Source organism: Calidris pugnax, unplaced genomic scaffold (genome assembly GCF_001431845.1).
Source record: "Calidris pugnax isolate Ruff unplaced genomic scaffold, ASM143184v1 scaffold41, whole genome shotgun sequence".
NCBI classification, from domain to species: Eukaryota; Metazoa; Chordata; class Aves; order Charadriiformes; family Scolopacidae; genus Calidris; species Calidris pugnax.
In genome coordinates this window covers 17,649,874-17,669,751 of record NW_015094509.1, presented here as the reverse complement: position 1 = coordinate 17,669,751, position 19,878 = coordinate 17,649,874, and the positions used below count along the sequence as shown (strand labels likewise).

Here is a 19,878-nt window from a genome sequence, read left to right as displayed (position 1 = left end):
AGGGCGCCGGCGGCGGCGGCGGGGGGCGCGTCTCCCCCCGGCAGCGGCGGGACGCCAGCGCCGGCCTCTACCGCGGGCGCCGGTGCCGCATGGAGTCCTGCTTCGACTTCGGCCAGTGCCGGAAAAACGGCTTCAAGGTCTACGTCTACCCGCAGCAGAAGGGGGAGAAGATCGCCGAGAGCTACCAGAACGTCCTGGCCGCCATCGAGGGCTCCCGCTTCTACACCTCCGACCCCGGGCAGGCCTGCCTCTTCGTCCTCAGCCTGGACACGCTGGACCGGGACCAGCTCTCCCCCCAGTACGTGCACAACCTCCGCTCCAAGGTGCAGAGCCTCCACCTGTGGAACAACGGCAGAAACCACCTGATTTTTAATTTATACTCCGGCACCTGGCCCGACTACACCGAGGATGTGGGGTTCGACATTGGCCAGGCCATGCTGGCCAAAGCCAGCATCAGTACTGAAAACTTCAGACCCAACTTTGACGTTTCTATCCCGCTCTTTTCTAAAGATCATCCTAGGACAGGAGGGGAGAAGGGATTTTTGAGGTTTAACACCATCCCTCCTCTCAGGAAGTACATGTTGGTATTCAAGGGGAAAAGGTACCTGACGGGGATAGGGTCAGACACCAGGAATGCCTTATATCACGTCCATAACGGAGAGGATGTTGTCCTCCTGACCACCTGCAAGCATGGCAAAGACTGGCAAAAGCACAAGGATTCGCGTTGCGATCGAGACAACGCCGAATACGAAAAGTAAGTGAGCAGCGTCCCCTTCCCCGTGCGTGTGTCCCCAGAGGTGTGCCGGCGTGCCCCGGCTGCCGGGCAGATGTGAGCAGATGTGTGCCGGGGCGCTGGCGGCTGCTGCCGGGCGGGGGGAAGTTGTGATCTCTCCTTCGGGTGGGTGGGTCGCTCCTCCTGTCCCCGTCGAGGCTGCCAGCAGGGAGAAGTCCCACGGCCCTGGGGACCGATGACCTGCATCCGCAGCCCTTTGGCTCCGCAAACGCGACCGGTGGCAAAGATGCTGCCGGAGGATGCTCTGGCATCGGGCACTGCCCTTTGTTCCCCCCAGCACCTTGCAGGGTCGCTGCCCTGTGCCTTCCCTGCCCCCAGACAAAGTTTGTGCGAGTCCTCAGCCCCCCTGGGTGTGCCCATGAGCCCGGCTCCCGCCGTGGGTTGGTTGCTGGGATGCTCTCTCCAAAAAGCCCTGCCGGGTATCTGGCTGGTCGGTGTCTGTGTATCTCCACGGGCAAGGCAGTGACTCGCCTTGCAGTCTTCTTCCTCTCTGTTCAAACCGGCACAGCATCAGCAAAGAAAGGAGGAGAAAGAAAGGCTGAATGTGCTCGCGTCCTGTGTCTGAGTTTCCGATTTTCACATGTACGCGGGTGGTGTGAGCAGAGCGTGTGTTTTCTGTGAATGCTTGGGTTCTCGGCTTTCCCCATTTTTATTTTTTCTTTATTTGTTGGTAGTGTCTCTGTGTAGCCCAATTTTGTGTCGCTGTGGTGCTGCCCTTGTCTTCCAGTCTGCTTTTCAGGTTTGTATATACAGCTGCCGGGAAAAATCGCTTCCTGGGAATTGCCTCCAGGACAGCGATGCTGACTAAGCCGTTTGCAACTGACTAGTTCATTTAAATGCCGACCACCGCTATGTTGGCTGCAGAGTATGTGTCTATATTATGAAGTTTTTCACATGAGAACGTTTCCCGTGTAGCTGGAGTTAGAGGCTGAATTAAAACAGACCAGCCGTGTGGCGCTGAGTAGCGTGTGGTGGAGCTGCACCGAGAGCTGCCAACGGCTGGAGGGCTTTGCGATGCACAGGGGAACGTGGGTGGAAAAATACTCCTGGAGAGCAGTCGGGAAGAAACTATGGTGGCATTAATGCTGGTCGAAATTTCCAGCTGGCTGCCTGTTTCTCCACCGAAACTGACCACAGGGGGTTGGGAGAGACCGGGAAGGTCGGCACCGCAGCGCCGGGAAGCCTGTCTGTGCCTGGGCGGACTCTGCTCACCCTCCGGTTACTGTAAATCCGCCGCAGAGGGGGAGGAAACAGCAGTGCAAATACTCGGTGGACTTCTAATCCCATTCACTTTCAGAAAACTGATGGGCGAGTGGTGAAATGATGCACATGTGGAAGCGATACAGTGGCGGTCCCAGTCGCCAGTAGGGTTAGGAAACTAAGCTTGTGTTATTCATGACCTGGGGGTCCCTTTGGTTTGTGACCTCCTTTAGGGAATATTTTTTGGGGGGGGAAGAAGGGAGACCTGGCAATCGTAGCCTTGCAGGCTGTGCTGGTTTTTGGCAGAGATCTGAGCAATTGGAGCTAATGTACAGATAGGTAACGTCCTGGGTATTTGCTGTCTTCTACAGCGTGTATGCTACCATGTTGTCATAAAACCAAACATACCCTCCCGTGGTGTGATGTGAGTAAGGCCATAATCACTTTTTTACAGCTGTGCTATTTGGTCTGATAAAAGATTGACTGGTCCCCCTAAGTTCTGACTCTCCTTTGCCACTTATTTTGTAGCAAGGGGTGTACACAACCCTCAAGGGTGTATGGAAGTACGAACCCAACTGGTACCCACTGCTATTCATACAAAGAACATACTTGCTGTGAAGATGCAGCTGTGTCTGGGGTGGGGTACGGGGACTTAAACTGGCATGCTGCTGTTAAAGGCAGGAAGTTAAAAAAAAAAAAAAAAAAAAAATGATTGCAAGAAAGTAAAATTACTCCAAGAACTGAGGCTGTGGTTGGGCCGCTGAGACGAGCAGTCTCTCTCTGGCGAAGAACAGCAAATGCTGAAGCTCTGTCTTTAACCCAGCAAGCACACCTGCCTGCCAGAGCCTGCCACTGCCCCTTCCCGCTCCGGTGCGATTCACAGCCAAGTATGCCATCTGCTGATCAAAAATGGGATGGTGGTGTTAAAGGCAGGAAAAAAAAAAAAAAAAAAAAAAAAGATGATTGCAAGAAAGTAAAATTACTCCAAGAACTGAGGCTGTGGTTGGGCCGCTGAGACGAGCAGTCTCTCTCTGGCGAAGAACAGCAAATGCTGAAGCTCTGTCTTTAACCCAGCAAGCACACCTGCCTGCCAGAGCCTGCCACTGCCCCTTCCCGCTCCGGTGCGATTCACAGCCAAGTATGCCATCTGCTGATCTCCCGGCACGGCGGCCGGCGGTGGCCTGTCTCCTGTCTCCTCCGCCTCTCCCCAGCAAACACGGACTATGTCTGGCCCTTACAAAAATCCCACAAGGTCACATCCCCAGGGAAGCTTGCCGGCGGTCAGCCGGTTGAAATGCGTCTCTGCCGGTGTGTAGCCCAGGTGTGAAAGCTGTAGGAGGGACTTCGCTGTTCACCCCACCCAAAGCAGCATCCCATCACGGACGAGGCTGTAGTGCTTGGGAAGGAAATGTTTCCAGATACAGCTGGGCCTGGAAAACTGCACACAGAGCTGCTCTTGTGGGGCTTTGGGGGCTCAGATTTAACAATGTGTCCTCAAGGTTTTGATCACAAAGGAGAAAAATGCATTCTCCAAGATAGGTATATTTGCGTGTCCGTTCAGAGTTGGGTAAGTTGCATATCACACTCTTCCGTGCCGGTTTTCCCATCCTCTGTGGTGATGCTTACGCTGTTTCACTTGGCGTGGAAGGCAGGAGCACGGGTGCCCTGGCCATGGAGAGCTCGCCCCGGGGTACTGGTCCTTGCCAGGGCAAAATGTGAAGGATTGGCTCTAGGTGAGGCCTTACCCAGCCGGGTAAAGTAGGTGACCAGACTTTAAAACAGGGTAATCTGGTGTCAACAGGGTGGTAGTGTTGTGTTGTGTTACACTAGGTACCAGTGCACACTGCTAGTCAGTTGTCATGGGGTTTCATCTACGGTGCAACATTCGGTGTTGGGTTTGAACCAGGTCCACCTGTCCACAGGATGTGTTGTTTCCTCTCCAGGAGAATGAAAAAGCCAAGAAAGGTGACTTTGTGGACAATGCATAGAATTTATTATTTCATTTGGAAGAAGGAGGGAGGGGTGTGTGTGTATTTCACTGTCTCCTGGAATTGTATTGAAAGATCCATCTGTATGTTACAGCTAATTAATTTGCATCCCAGTTATGCATCTCAGCTGATAAAGCTGATGCAGAGCAAAATGAATTGCATTATCATGATTAGACTACTGGCAAACAGGATACAAAGGAAAACAAAGAAAAACTCTAGTTTCTTTACGGTGCGCTTGACTGTCAGAGTTGGCCATTGTCACCCAGCGCTGGGGCAGCTGGGCTTTCTGAATTCCTCCACGGTAGGATTTCAGCATCAAGCTTTCAGTTTCACAAAGGGTTAAGCAAATAAACAGTGCTGCTGCTGAAGTTTGAAGACAGCCTCTTAAATATTTAATGACAGTCTAAATATATACATATGTACAATGTGTTTTAAACAAACGCAGAATTCATGTACAGGCTTAACTGGTTCCAAATAATTACTTTTTGGAAGGTAATATAAATGACTATGGATACTGAAAGAAATGGAGGAATGCAATGTTCTAGTAAAGCCAGATGCAGAGAATAGATTTGCACCAAAACGGGCATCTTTCTAGGAAAGTAAATAATGTCTGTGGTGTATCCCCTGATCAGCAACAGCCTTGCCCTCAGGAGATGGAGAGAGTGATGGTATCCAAAGATGTAAGGTCTTATCAGAAGCCCATTCGAGGAAGCTTTTTGCTCATACCTGTGCAGGATAGCTGAAGTTAATGATGGTAATGAAACAAAGGGGTAAAACAAATAATGAACTGGGTTGAAGGGAGTAGGATGGAGAAGAGAAAGTGAGCAAAAAATGTGGTTTTGGAGAAATGTGAATTTACAGTGGAGGACAACCACTGTAGCGAAGTGTTCTTTATAGATTTAATAAATTTTTCAACTAGTTGGTGCTCAGAAAGCCTGTGTGATCAAGACTGAACTGAGAAAGGCAGGCAAAACACGCAGGACCTCACGAGGTGGGACTAGTTCTGGGAGAGGAGGTTGGAGGAGTGTGGCTGAGGAGGAGCCTACGGAAGGAACCGTGCAGGGATCTACCTGGGGCTGCTGGACGCTGGTGGAAGGGGGAGAGAGCAGCAGCACACCGGGTGCTTGTGCCTGTGGGACATCTCTGCAGGGCACACAACAGCACTCAGCAGGTGAAAATACCCAGCTGAACATTTTCATTGATCCCTGGTACCCGGTAGGTTTACCTGGTGTGCACTGTAGTGCCAGAACGTGTGTCAATCACAGCTGAACCTCCTGCCCATGGGAGTGCTGTCCGGAGTAAAAGTTACAGTTGTGCAATAAGCACAGAATGGGAAGGAAAGCAACGTTCAGTTTTGCTTCCTTCCCACCAGGAATAAAATATGCATATAAAAAATGAAGTGGTAGAATTAGACACTGAAATGACTTTGCCGCTCACAAGACCAGCACGAAAATGTGAAGTAAGGCTTAGGCATGCCCGTCCGACATGCGATGATAATCTGGGCGCTGTGTACGCGTGTATGTGCATGTTCTGAACAAAGCTGAAATTCTGGTATTTTCAACTTACTGAGCTTCAGCCTATCATATTAAAATACAAATATAAATGCCGCTCTTAATCACTTACTGGATTACTTTTGGAATTATTTAAAAGCCTTCACAAGTCAGCTCCTTTGCAGCTGTTTAGGACAGGGCTGAGAAGTCCCTCCAGGTTCAGGGTGGCTGTTGACCGGGACATCTGAACTGAGATGGGAACCAGCCCGTGCACCTTGTATATCACCAGGCTGCTGTGGGACCTTGGATGCAACTCAAGAACTACTGAGAGAGCTTGGGCATTTTCCCAGAGTGTCTTGGCTCCTGCAGAGACCTATCCCCACCAGACTGCTTTTTTATTTTAATATCAATTTTCAAGAAACTGGAAATTTGCCTAGTTTACAATGCGTTTGTTCCAAGCAAGCAGGTAAATAACAAAGCTTTAACGTACGTCTGAGAAATACGGGATTTGGTCTGTCGTGTTCTTCTTCCTGCTCTCTCTATGTATTGCAAAGTGCCCTTATGTGCCTTTTAAGAGATGATTTATTGCAAGTAGTGCCCGGGGGCAGGAGCAGGGGCTCCCACCTGGGAGGCTCTGGGCTGATGCCCTGGCAGGAGCTGGGAGCCAAAGGAGCACCCTGCTTCTGCGACTGGTGGTTGCGATCCTCAGCCTGGCCATTTGCACCAGGCTCTTCCCTCTTGGAAAAGGGCTGGAAGAGGGTGGACACGTGGGCAGGAGCGCGTTTGCCCGTGCCAGCGGTGCCGAGCGCCGCGGCGTGTGTGGCCGGGTGTGTGGGGTCAGGCACCGGCAGAGGAGCCCGCCCTGCCCGCCGGCATCAAACCAGGCGCCCTCCTAACCTCAAGTAATTAAGTTTTCTTGTGGGGCGAGTTATTATTATAATTGCTCGCCCCAGGCTTTTCTGCATCTTTCTGCAAAGTATCTCATACGAGGCTCTGGGGTGACAAAGCATTACAGTAGATGGCTGATCTGGTCCGGAGCAGGCGGTTTTTTTGTATGCAGAAACAGAGGTGAGTCCTGCTTTCACAGCTGGAGGGGCTCTGCTTTTATTTTTCCTGCCTAGGAAAATTGTTCTGGGATAATTTATTTACTAATAGTTATCACTGAAGAGATGCTTGGCAATAGAACAGAACTTAAACCAAAAAATTATCTGAGTTGTGGTTTTAATTTCAAGCAGAATTAATCCTGAAATGGGTGGTTTGAAGGGTTTGTTGAAGCCAGATCAGAACTGAGCTAAAAGTAATGTTTCCAGCTGCCGTTTGGGCAAGGTGAAGCCCTGCTGTGTCCCCAGCGAGGTGCCCTCAGCAAGAAGGTGCTGCAGAGCATCCTGTGGTGCCCCCACTTTCTTGCCCACCCTGGCTGGGCATTTCACAGGGCTAAACCCTGACTTGTGCAGGACTTTTTGTGCCAGCCTAAGGTGAACTTCACCAAAACCTACTTCTAAGGGAGAGGGATGGCCAAATTTGGGGTTCTCCTTTTGTGCTGCTGCCTGCTGCTCCCTGCTGCATTGAAGGTGTTCCCAGCCATGGACCTTTTAGCATCTGGGGAGCTGGGGAGTGCTGCGTCTCCTCAAGAGGATGGGATTGAATGAGAGGAGTTTCAGCAAACCCAAGCAAAAAAGGCTACTGGTTTGATTCTGCTGGAAATAATCCTTTTGCCCCACATACAGTCCGGGAATAGTGCACTGGAAAGTAACCCGGCATCTGCTTGCGGGAGAGGGAGGTAAATGAAACTGGTCGGCACAAAGCACTTATTTACCCAACAGATGTGAGTCAAGAGAATGTGCTGTAATCTGATGATTTCTGGAGTATTATCTATGATTGTTTTCCCTTTCTCTCTGCAGGGTTTCTTTCAGAAAATCCACAGAGTTTTGTGGTCTTGGGTAAACAAACCGTTTTGCTAACCAGAGAAAAATAATGGGTAGGTAGGTAGATAAGTGTCTGGCCCGTGAAGGGAGTTAAATGCCGTGCTCCGTACTGCCGGGGTGACTGACTCCTCAAGGACTTGGCTGTATCGAGAGGATGATGCAAGATACATGCTCCTCTCCCGTGTTGTATGGAGATTAGTTCAGCATGTGGGAATGTGTGAGTATAACTCCAGGTTATATTTAAGGTTCCGCAGCTTTCCACGTTGCCAAGTATGTTGGGCTGTATAGGTTTCAAAACCTTCTTGTGGTTTACACTGAGCAGTAGATTTCTTCCTCCTCTTCTGTTCATCCAGCTATGCTGTGCTTTCACATAGGGCTTTGTGTTGCTCTTTTTTCAATCCAAATTTCAGGAGGAAACAGGACATACATCATCACTGTCTTGCCCTTAATTTAGGAGCTGCCTCAATGAACTGGAGGGAGCATTGATGCTACGCAGTGCTGATGATAACTCATCCCCATGTCTCTGGGGCAGGAGGGGATGCGGCACCAGGTGTGCGTGTGGGGGTAAAGATCCAGGCCAGAGGGTGGTGGGAGTCATTATTTCTTTCACTTGCAGAGCAAATTATCCTTTATAACAGTTGACACCCGTGCACTGGAAGGAATGGAGGAGCGTCCTTAGAGCAGTCCCTGTCCTGGGGTAGCAGCGGGGCCGGGGAGGTGGTTCTGAGGCAGAGACATCAGCACGCTTCGGGAGAAACTGGTTTAAGGAATCAATTGCAAATGAGAACAAAAGAGAGGAGATCTGTTTCACATGAGAAAAGGGAAGTAATGCTTTGACAAATAAAGGCCCTATCTCAGCAAAACATTGCTCCTAACTGCTTTGCTGGGAAAGAACCAGTGTGGGTGCCGCCACTCAGATGGCCTTCCAAATGCGATCTGACTTCCTAAAACGTTGCCACTTCTTGGAATAAGAAAACATAACTTTAAGCCAGTCAAGGGGGTTAGGCCTCCTCTTAACAAGAGAGAGAAGATGCCATTTTCCTTAAATATATTGTGTTTTCTGTGCTTGTTCCTCCCTCTGCCTCTTGCTGAGATTTAACCTCAGTTTTTCAGGTGGTGTAGTGCTGTCTGCTGGGCAAGGATGCAGAAGGGGTGCTAAGCAGGTGTTAGAGTTGGGGTGTTTATGTTGGCTAAATCGGGCTCCCATTTCATATTCCAGTAAGACAGACTTCTCCATGCTCCTGCAGTCCCTGGGTGAAGTGTGGTGCTGGCAGGGCTGTTGCAGGACCTCCTGTCTTCTCCTGCTTGGTAGCACATGTAGTCTCGGGGCTGCAGGCCCATAGTCAGGATTGCCGCTGGCCACCCTGGTTACCTTTCCATATGCCTTTAAAATGGGGAAGAGCGCTTTGCTTTCCCTAAGCACTTTTCAGGGCTTCTGTAGTGTTTTATAATGTTTTAGTGAAAGTGCTACATGAAACCAAAATGTTATTAATTAATGTTTTCTGTGTCCCCTTCTCAGGAAGCATCAGAGAGTGTAGGTTGAAATTGTGACTTCCCAATAAAAGGTGATAGTTGTCAGAAGCAGCGTAAAGCAGCTCTTTTCTGTGTGTATGGTGGGGGAAATCCCCACAAAAGCTTCTTTGGGGCTTGACCCTTTTTCTAGGTGGGGATACATGGTCACATTTGCTGTATGAGCCTTTTAACTCGGTGTTTCACTCAGACACTCCCAAAGGCCACCACTTTTCCAGGCACTGAAGCACTGCTGTTTCTGATCACTCCTCCAAGGCCCCTTGCCGTGCAGTTAGCAAATTTGGTAAAGCTCTTCTGCCTTAAGTTGACTTTTTTTCCACATGATGGTTTCTAGTCCAGCAATACATGAAAACGAAATAATGCCTGGGTTCCTAAGTGAATTTCCCATTGGTTCACTTTTTTTCCCTCTAATATACTCTTTGTGTTTGTGAATGAAACAGAATTAGGGCTAATTTAGTTGATTGGCTGCAAAACAAAAGTATTCAGTGCTAAGAATGGGAAATGAGAAGGCCTTTCTGAAATGTTAGTTCTTTGCATAATTGTAATAGATTATAATTATACAGTGGGGTGTTTAGCAGTGGATTTGCTGTAAACACGGTCATGGGAAGTGTCTGGTTGCTTGTTTGTGTCAGTTCGAGTCCCGGTGTGGTCCCGTCGATGGCAGTACAGGCATCTCTAAATGACATTTTCTCTTTGAGCAGGATGGCGTGTTACAGAAAATGCTATCTCCAGTTCCCCTCCGAGCTCCTCCCACAAAATTACCGCCAGTCGATGTGACCATGTCAGACTGTTGACACAAATCAATAAGATCAATCATTCTTCAGCTCCTAAACAAAATTGAGAGCGTGATGCTGACAGGCTGCGCGTAGCAGCACTGGCAGCGATTCCTAAATGCAAAATGCATACCGTAACGTTTGCAAAGTGTATGGGGGGGACTCTGTCTGGTTAATAATTAGTTCTCTAAGGCTATAAAAAGGAGGATGGTGTAAATTGTTTCCTACAACCGCAGTATGCGTTATGACCCCTACAGCCCTCAGGCTGATGGAGGACATCACCTGCCCAACTGCAGTGCTTGGAGAGGGGTGAATGTGGCAGAGTTTGGTTAGGAATCCTGATTTTCTTCATTCCCCTAGAAGATCTCGGCTTCTTCTGATAACGTTTTTTTTGCCCCATGGATAACTGCAGATGTTTTATCGCAATACTGGAATTCGTGGTGCAGTTGGGTAGTTTAGGGTGTAACTACTAGAATGCCCATCAAAATTGTAGTTGTTGTAGTCTGCAAGAATAAAATCAGGGGCTGCTTCTAAAAATCAGAACCTTTATCTGAAGGGAAGGACAAGTCTTTGTTTAGAGCGTCTGAATTTATATCTCTGAAGGCTTGTTTGGGTGTGTCTGCTTATAGACTCAGTCAGCTGCTCCAGGAAGATAAACACATAAATGTTTCATCTCCTCGATTTGCCACCAACCATTGTGCTGGGTGCTAGCAGATTTTTCTTTTAATTAATTATAATTTATCTAATCCTAATGGGAAACATAATTATAGGATTTATTTTTTAATACTGTGATTTCAGAATTACTTCATAAAGAAGAGTAACATTTCCCCCTTAAGGGCTGTTTAAAAATGAGCAAACAAAATAAAAAACCAAAGTACACTTTGCTAAAAGTAATAAATCTCAGACGAGAAGAAAAAAAAAAAAAAAAAAGCATCTGATATGTTGGAGCTGCAATAAAGCTGAAAATTAATGATCAGTAAGTTGGTGCTGCGAGAGAGTGAATGCATTATGGATTTGAGGAGACGCCTATAGCTTATTAAATGTCAGCAAATTTTAGCATAAGCAGTAGAAAACCCTGATCAGAAAATATAAAATGGTGCAACCTGCAGTTGGAAGATCCAGTGGGATGTGGGAACCATGTGTACGTTTGAAATGTAAGAAAGTGCTTTGCAAGATCAAGGTCTGAAATGGCATGCTAAACTCCTTTAGTTTCTGATCGGATGGATTTAAACGTTTCAGTAAGGCATGCCTGTAGTCCCGAGGAGGGATTTATTGTACTGTAAAACCTTTGCACGAGAAGGTTTGTATGACTGTTTAAAATAATTTAAAACAAATAGCATCCCTTCACCCTCCCACTCTCTCTCTCACGCTTTTTTTCCTAAACCCGAAAGGTAAGGCTACTACTTGAATTGTAATGGAATAATATATCAAGTGAGTGATCACATCAGGCATGGACACTTACCAAATCACAGCGAGATAACTGTGAATAACTCTCTAGTTTCAACAATTTGCATGGCCATTAACAATTGATGGGTTTCCCTTAGAACCGCATTATCTATGGCAGCGGGATCTATTCCCGCGCACCGCTCCTGCATACTAAGTGCCAGAGAAATTCTCAAAAGTGAGGGTACTAAAAAATCTGACAGCAGCAAGGTGAATGAAGCAGGTAGGAATTTCAAGGCGACATTTTCTGAAGGTGGGGAAATATATCAGGCGATTGTGCGTTTTCCTGGCTGTTCTCCCCCGTTCCCTGCCTGTTTTTTTGAACTATGGTTCTAGCAAGTTTTAATTCAAGCTGGTGTTAGGTTTCCCTTCACTGCTTGGTGTTGTCTCTGGTTTGATGGTTGGTCTGGCATGTGGATCAGTTTAAGCAAGATTTTTTAAATAAGTTTTGTTTTAGTTTTGGATTGGACGCATGTCTCGAGGAGCTTTTATGCATATTCGACAGAGGATCAGACCAGTGCTAAATTTAGCAGTCCTAGATTGCTGGGTGGCTCTTACAGGAGGGCTTTCGAGGAGGTGTCAAAGCTGTGCTTTCCTTATGAGAATCATGCCACCGTTTTCATAAACATGCGACACATCCCTTATTTCTAGCGCTTTCATCTTGCTGACGACACGTCAGGTCTTTCCAGATTCCTCCATCAAGTTGACTTTTTCCGCCCCAAATCTCTTTGGTCTCTATCTCTCTCTCTCTCCTTTTATTTTCTCTTTCTCTCCCTCTTCCCTCTCCCCCTTTCTTTTCACGGTGCTGTTGTGGCAAGATTAAAGCGGCGGAGGGAAGCGGTGGCGGGGGAAGCTCGGGTAATCAAAGTGTGCGAGCGGCTGGAGCTGTGTGAAGGCGATGGGCGACACATCAAAGCCGGTGGGTAAAGGCACTCGCTGCTCTCGCCTCGCCTCGTAAATGACCCCCCTGCCGTAAACAGAGTTCCTGGGGTTAATTTGTGAGCTCACACGTACACAAATGTGATTGCTTTTCTACGCCCTTCCCAGAATTTAATTGCAGAGAACAGTAATAAAGCCTTCGCTTTGTTCCTTGGAAGATGGCTTCTGTAGACATGGTGTGTTGGGAAATAAATACCCAAGATACTGATGGCGGGAGGTGGTCGTCACTTACCTTCAGCTAAGAACAGCCCAGCACCTTATTGTCCCATCTGACAATAAATGCTGTTTCTGGGTTGCTGTCGATTGGGTGAGGAGAACTGGAAGATCTGAGCAGTGCCTGGTTGCCCCCAGCTGGGTCTTGCATGTGCAAAGACCCAACGTGTCCTCTAGTGGCCAGAGCACCCACAGCCTGGGCAGGCAGCCGCCCCTCACCCAGCCACACAGAGGTCCCGCTCCCCGAGCTCCACAGCCAGCACCAGGGCTTCAGGTGCCCTCAGCTCACAGAATTGTTTTGGTTGGAAGAGACTGTCTCTTCCAGTCCAACTGTTAACCTGGCACTGCCAAGTCTACCAGTAAACCCAGCTGCCCTCTCTGCCCATGTTGTCCTCTCCCCAAGCCTGCTTTGTCTGTGCTCGGAGGTTGAGTGTCCCACGGTGTGGATGGACTCCTGCTCTATGTTCATGCCAAGGGATCCTGGTCCTTGTAACATTTTGAAGGTGTTGAAAAATCATTGCACTTCGCACCTGCCATCTTTCTCAGGACTCTTCCTCACTGCTCCCAGCCTGCTGGTGTCCGTTCCGGTTACTGCTGCTGAGAACCAAAATAAGCGGTGGAGCCATCAGGATGCGTGTCTCCTGGCTTTGTGCATCGACACATCAGTGAGCTGCAGCGAGAACAGGTTTTCAGCTTTTGTTCTCTTAGCTCTTTCTGGCAACCTGTGATAATAGTTCTTTCTAGCAAAATGGTTTTTTACTCTTCTTTCATTTTTAATGAAAAATCTTTCTGACACAGGTCATAGTAAAATAATTAATGGTGAGATTGTCTGTGTTGTTTGACTATAAAACTGGAAATCTAAGGATTTAGAGATATTGGTATGATCCCAGGTTGCCCTCTCGGTTTGGTTACTGGTTATAGCAATAGTTCTCATTTACTTTAGCTTCAGTCTCAGGGTAACCGTGTTTCACAATAATCAATGCACTGATTACTATAATTGCATTTTGTGGTACCATGGTCTTATAATTAACTGACTGGGCTAATAAAGCATGGAATCTAATGAATATTTGTAAACAAACTTCATTAGGAAGTAGGTTGAGAAAGTGCGCTGGTGGAGGATGATAGAGGAGACCTGTCCTCAATTTCGATAATTGCAATAGATGGAAACCTGGAAATGAACAGCAAAGCACAGGAACCCTCCCACTGCTACTTCCCTTGCGTTTACTGCTGCACCGGGTCTTTAAAATCTCTTTTTGTAAAAAAATCTTTCTAGAAAAAGGCTCCCCACTGCAATGAGATCCTGTGTACACAATTTCAGTCTCTTTTGCAGAACGTTAAAGCATTATCAGGCAGGATGGTGAAAACCTGACTTACAGTGTAGGGCTGGTATCGGCCCTAAGTAAGAAGTGTCTATTGTCACCCCGTGATTGGATCTTAATGCAATTAAAATGAAAGAGGAAACCACCATTGAAAACGGGAAATAGATTTCCTGGTGGTGCCTCTTGGGGGGTGGATGGCTGACATTTGGCTGTTGCTGGAAAGATGGCTGTGTTTTACTGTCCTTGAGGAACTGTGTCCCATTTTTCCTGTTGTACTGGGTGTGCTGGGTGTGCCTGCCTCCCTCCAGTTGTGTCCCTGCATTTTGGATGTGTATTCCTTGGCTCAGGCATGGGGTCCCATCCTGCACGCTCTGTCAGGCCATTTCCGAGCATGTTGTATGAGTTTGGCAAATTAACAGTTGAAGGATTTGGCCCATTTTGGATGGTTACTTTATTTTAGGTTCGCCAGAAAGCCCTTCATGCCTCCTTGCCTTCTCTTTCCTCTTGCCCCATCTTTAAGCTACTTGACTCTTAGTTACAGGTTTTCCTGGCTGAGTCTATGTGTGTCTCTCTAACAGAAGTAGCATTGAATCCTGCTGTCTCCTGCTGCTTTTTTTTTTAAGCTTTTCTTTATCTGCAAAGTTTGGTATTAATTTTTCAGGGAAATGCATATGTAACGAGCTTTACTCGGAGAGCACCAGCCCCAAGCAATAGGGGAGAGGGTCTTTCAGCAGCTACAGTTCGTGCATTTGCTTCCTACCTGCTGGTTTCAAACAGTATTAATTTTTATGCATTTATAGTGTTTAATTAAAAGCAGGGCTGCTTACAGCAGTGCTCACAGAGGTTCCTCCTCCTCCCCCCGCCTCAAATGCAACAAATAGGCATCTGGTATTTGTTTTGTATAACACAATCCTCATAAAAAGAAGAGTAATAAAACATAATTATCTATAAAGGCTTGTTTTATAAGCCTAAGAATGAGCTCGTTTCTGCCTTGTTTTGGTCTATTTGTGAGATAAAGGATGCCTTTGTATGATTTTAGCCCGTCTCTAAATTAGTAGAGAATCTGTTATTACAGTATTTTCCTCCCTGGTGTGTAAGGTAGTGTGAGTGCATGCAGAGGACAGCACCTGTGGATCTCTAAGGGTGGAGAAGAGTCTTTCTGTGTTCCTTTGGGAAAATGGGGTTTATTTAAACACTTTGGTAAAGCAAGAGGAAGAAAAACCTGTGGGCTCCAGGGCCAAGGTCAGCGTTTCTGGACTGTGGTCCTTAAAGCTGGGTTTGAACCCCTTCTGTCAGCACAAAGGACAATGACGTACATCCACCTTTGTGCTAGGATGTGTGCGAGGACTATTTGACTTGGCCCTTGTTGCTTTTCTGACTGACCTTGACTGCTGCCTTATCTTCATCTCTTTGAGGTGTTGCTGGCTTGGTCCATCTCCAGTTCAGTCATCGGGACTCCCCGTGATGGATTCAGCAGTTTTGAACAGCTAATTACACTCATCTCACCTTAGATTTGCTGTTTGCTATTTGTTGGGCAGTATGCCTTTTTTCTTCCCTTCATCTTGCTGTAACCCTGCAAATGCCTTTCCTGCCACCATGTGCTAGTGGGTTTTTTTTCTGGGAAAAAGTGGAACTAGATCATTTAAACCGATTTGATATAAAAGTGAGACATGCAAGTGATTTACGACTATTCTAAAGGTAAAGTGTGAAAACCAAATCCTTTTAGAAAACTCACAGTCTAAGCCTATTGTTTGTTTATTTTTCTTTAAAATAATAATAAGCAAAAATCCACTTTTTCGTAATGAAAACAAAAAGCTGTGGGGCTACAAGGCACCTTCAACTCCAGTGTGCTTTGGAATACGTTTACTTTGACCCTATTCTTCTTTGCACAATTAATTAAAGTGATAGAAGAGGAAATACAGCTTCGCTCAGCTTTTATGTGAATTGTAGCCTTCTAAAAAGCAGATATGACTTAGGTATTGCTTTCTCTCTGCAAGGCAAGCCTTGTAATTTTGAATCTTGATTAGCAGCTGCTTTTGTTCTTCTGTGAGTCTCGGAAACAATGGGGTTGGGAGCACGTAACAAATTGCTAAACGATACCCTGGCAGAGAGAGAAATCTCCCCCTCTTGCAGCACCTCACTCCCCGCATCTTCCGTTCTGCAAAGCAGCTGCGATGGTGCATCCCTGGGTTCTGGGGCTAGGAGATGCTCCCCCAGCGAGCCCTGGCCAGCAGCAGTGCCCGGGCATGGCCACATGCTGAGCTGCCCATGCCCTGTGGTGGAGTCATTTCCTTGAAATATGCTTTTCTTGTCATTTCGTCTGGGGATTCTAGTGTAATATGTGGGCTGCTGGCGTTAGTTGTTTAAGAGCACTGTTGTGGCTGCTCTGGTCTGCAGGCATGGATGGCCAGGTATGGCCAGGATGGCAGGTAGAGTGTTAGGAGGCACCCGCTGCCTTATGTGAGCTTACACTATTTTCTATGGCCAGAAGTCTTTGATTCATTCAAACAGAAGCCTGCCTTCCTCCAGAGCAGCAGAGGATGGATGCCAGATTGCAGGCTGATGTGTAAATGTCCTTTGGCAGCAAAGTCTCCTGTCACACGTGAGCTAAATGTGCCATGTATGTCAGAGCCTGCAGAGTTCGGCTGCGACTCAAATGGTCCAAGATGTTTGACACCCCAGGATGCTATATAATGCTTCACTTAGGTTTTTTTTTTCTTTTATTTATGCAAGGTCTGGAATGCATTTTTCTTTGTTTTGCAGGTTTTTTTCTTTTTTTTCTTTTTTTCTGGGATATTGCTTCTCTCATGTATTGGGAGGTATCTCCCTGGAAAGTCCTTACTTAAGTCACGTCTGTAAAATGTTCTGAGACCAGAGTTGCTTTGCATTCACAACAACAGAATTGCAGATAAAAGTTTGGGTACCTTCTGGTTCAGACTCCTCATTTCTCCAGGATAAATGGGTTTTACTTCACAGTGTAAATGTGTGGGGGGGAAATGACCCCCCTGAAGCCATTAGCTTCAGTCGTGCTATCAGTGTGATGTGGACTCGTCATTTGTTCTCTTTCCCATTGTCTGCAGAGTGGTAGCGTTGGGTGCATTTTCTTTTAAATGTGACATAAAGTGAAATGCTGTTATTTGCACACATTCTGTGGTACTTGTCTTCAAAGTATCTAGGCAACCTTTATGTAGATGACACTTTAACACAAACTCTTCCATCATTGAGTGTGGTCCTGTGAAGAGAAGTAGAGTGAAAAAGGGAAGGAAGAAAGAATTGGCTTGAATTCATGTTGGGCAACTTGAGTCAATTGTGAGGCTCTTTGTAGGAAGTACAATCCACTGAAGATCTCTGCTCCCGTACACTTAAACCCTCTACTTCAAACTATTCCATGTTTTTCCTTTGAGCTTGGGCAGGTAAGGGATCTCCTGGCTCTGTTTGAGCTGACAGTAGAGCTGCTGGGAAAGGGGGATTTCAGGGCTTCTACAATCTGGCGTCAAGCGGTGGACTTCTTGTGTGGTTCTCCACTCCAGGCTCAGGAGGATGAGTGCTCCAGAACATCTGCAGCTGCAGCCCTGGGCAGTATGTGCTTTCAGAAAGCTTTTGAGTTCGGCTGTGCTTCCCAGAAAACAAGAGCTGAATGGGAGGCTCGAAAGACTTGACGAGAAAGCCACCATTGCTCTGTTAGTTTGCTTTCAACACCCCCAAGGAGGAAGTGAAGATTACTCAGAGGAAATTCTTTGAATAAAGGCATTTCTGTGGGGCTAGGTGTGACCATGGCACACCAACAGATCAGATGGAACAGGCATCAGTAGCGCAATGGTGAGATCTCTGGTTGAGAAGTGGTCTCTGGAGCCAAAGCCGCTCAGATAAGCTGCACAGGGACCGATGTTGCCCCAGACTTTGTGGCAAGCTGGGTGTCATCTCTTAGAACAGGCCTGGCTTCGTTAGATGGAGCAAGCATCCTCCAGGCAGGAGGCAAGGTTATTTCGTTACCTTCCCTGGAGGATGGGGCAAGCCTGGTGTCCCTGGACCATGCCCCCAGGCTGCCTGGGAAGCTGGTGCAGAACAGATTGCCAGATCCTCTGCCCCGTCCTCGTGCCGCCCCTCTGGTCTTTATCAATAACTGAGCCTGAATGTCTAGCAATAGTGGGTGAGTGGATGCAACTGTTTCTTAGGGAATGCTGAAAGGGAAAAGTTGGGAATGGCCTAGACAAATATTTAAAGTGTGGAGAGGAAGAAACCAGATCTCTGCATTTGCACGCTTTGGGTGGTAAAGGAGAGCTTCCTGTGGCAAGGCAAGACAACTATGTTTGTAGCCAGGGGTTGGTTTGGGTGGTTTTTTCTGCTGTGCAGAACGGTGTGATTCCTTGTGAGGCTCGTGGGGGCAGTGAGCAGGAATCGCGTGCGCTAAACCGAAAATCGTACAGTAATTGGATACGGTGCATGGTGTTGCTAGTAATGTATAGCTAAATAGGGACTCCAGCACTCAGCTCTTTGCTGGAAGACAAGCCTTCTGTATTTATCAGGTTTTGCTATTTTCGTAAGATGCCGTGTTACACTGTTGTTAAAAAAAAAAATCCATATTGGTTTCCAAGTATTATTGTTGCCTCATTCCAGGATCAATTGTACCAGACCTTTCTCATTGACTCTGACCTCAAGGCATTTAAATAGCTGGAAATTACAAGTATTTCTTGTCTACAGGAGCCCAGACGTGGTGACATCCGAGTTTCTGTTGATGGTCTCCTTTTCTGTAGGATTGCTTTCCTCTGCTTGGAGGAGGTTCTCCATTTCCTACTGAAGCCACCAGGAGCATTTGCCACTACGGATTCCCTTTAGGACCAGGAGAAGATTCTGCGGGGAGGACTTGCTGGCAGAGGCAGTGGGTGGCTCCCCAGCTTGCCGTGCAGCTTGACTGATTGCGGTGAAGCTGGCAGGGTCAATTAGCAGAATAATAAGTCTTTGGAGCCTGAGGAAATAGAATATATGCTTTCAAAAATGCACTCTTTTAAAATAGTACCTGCCCCATAAAAGGGTGAAAATAGTTTTTACTGTCTTAGACGTAGCACCAAAGTTAAAAAGGAAAAAACAGTCTTCTATGCCATGCAGAGTAGTAAGCAGAGCTGAGGGTTTTGTTTTCTCCAGCTCCGTTTCAGCTGAGCAATTTTGCTGTACATTAGCTTCTTTGTCTGCAAGATGGGATTACTGAATTTTTAGAAGTGCTTCATGATCCTCAGATTAAAGGTATCACATAAAGCTACTTCTGTTCCTAAATGGGGGGTTCGGCTTAGCTTTTGGTAATATTTAGTGTCTGTAAAGCCGTGCTCCTGCATGCGGAAAAAATAGCATGGGATATTTCCCATTGGGAAAATAGAATAGACTATTTCCCATTCCTTTTTTCAAATGAGTTTTTTTCTTTCTATGGCTGTGTCCAGAGCCATTTGCAAGTAGCTGTTGTGGTTACTTGGGAAATGGTGAGCGTCTAGATTTTTTTCTACACTTCCAGGCAGACTGGTTATTTCAAGTTAAGGGACTTAGTTAGCAGTAAAACAGGGATCATGAGACAGGAAGGGAATGCTTGGAAAGTCTTATCATTTGTATGTTATTACATACAGATCAGCTGTATATATAATCTTGACTTGCTTCTCTACTACAAAAAGCTAAAGCCACCATCTTGGACCTCATGATTAATGACAGATTTGCCTGTAATGAGGATGCTGCTGGTAAGTATTCCCCGTGCAGTGATGTGTCTTTATTTGACCTCATGTCCGTGGGTTGGTCGTGAAAGCTGAGATGGATATTGACTACTCTAATCTTGACTATATGCTTAATTACAGGGCAGTAAGAGTCAAGTGGATAGCATTTCGGGTAGTTGGTGTGGAGAATAAAGTGACATAGTAAACTGAGCCCTGGTAGTTCACTTGGGACAGTGCAGTGGGTTGTTATTACATTATGGTGGGAGAAGCTGCCAAGCAAATACTACTGTACAATTAAGTGGGACTGTTAACGGCATGACTGAGCCAATTCATTAATGACAATGGTGTATTCTTGTATCTGCTTTCCCTTACAACTGCTGGGTGAAGATACTCAGGGGAAACAAGACGAGTGGGAAGAAGGGAGGAGGAAAGGAGAGTCTGAAGATCTGGTGCAGATGCAGTGATTTTCTTTAAGCCTTTGTTCCCTGAGTCATCTGAAACTCAGCTGTTTCTCAGACGGGTTTTATGGGAACCTGGCAGTTCACTGTCAGAGCAATGTACTCCTGACAAAA

The 19,878-nt window shown here is 46.9% G+C and overlaps 1 protein-coding gene across 1 annotated transcript in view; it reads left to right on the top strand.

The window, feature by feature from the left end:
• Window positions 1–19,878, top strand: part of EXT1 (exostosin glycosyltransferase 1) — a 194,590-nt gene that overhangs the window by 11,309 nt on the left and 163,403 nt on the right. The window contains exon 2 of the mRNA XM_014965212.1: window positions 3–754. Within this exon, the coding sequence (XP_014820698.1) occupies window positions 3–754 (752 nt within the window). The remainder of the gene's footprint in view (window positions 1–2; window positions 755–19,878) is intronic.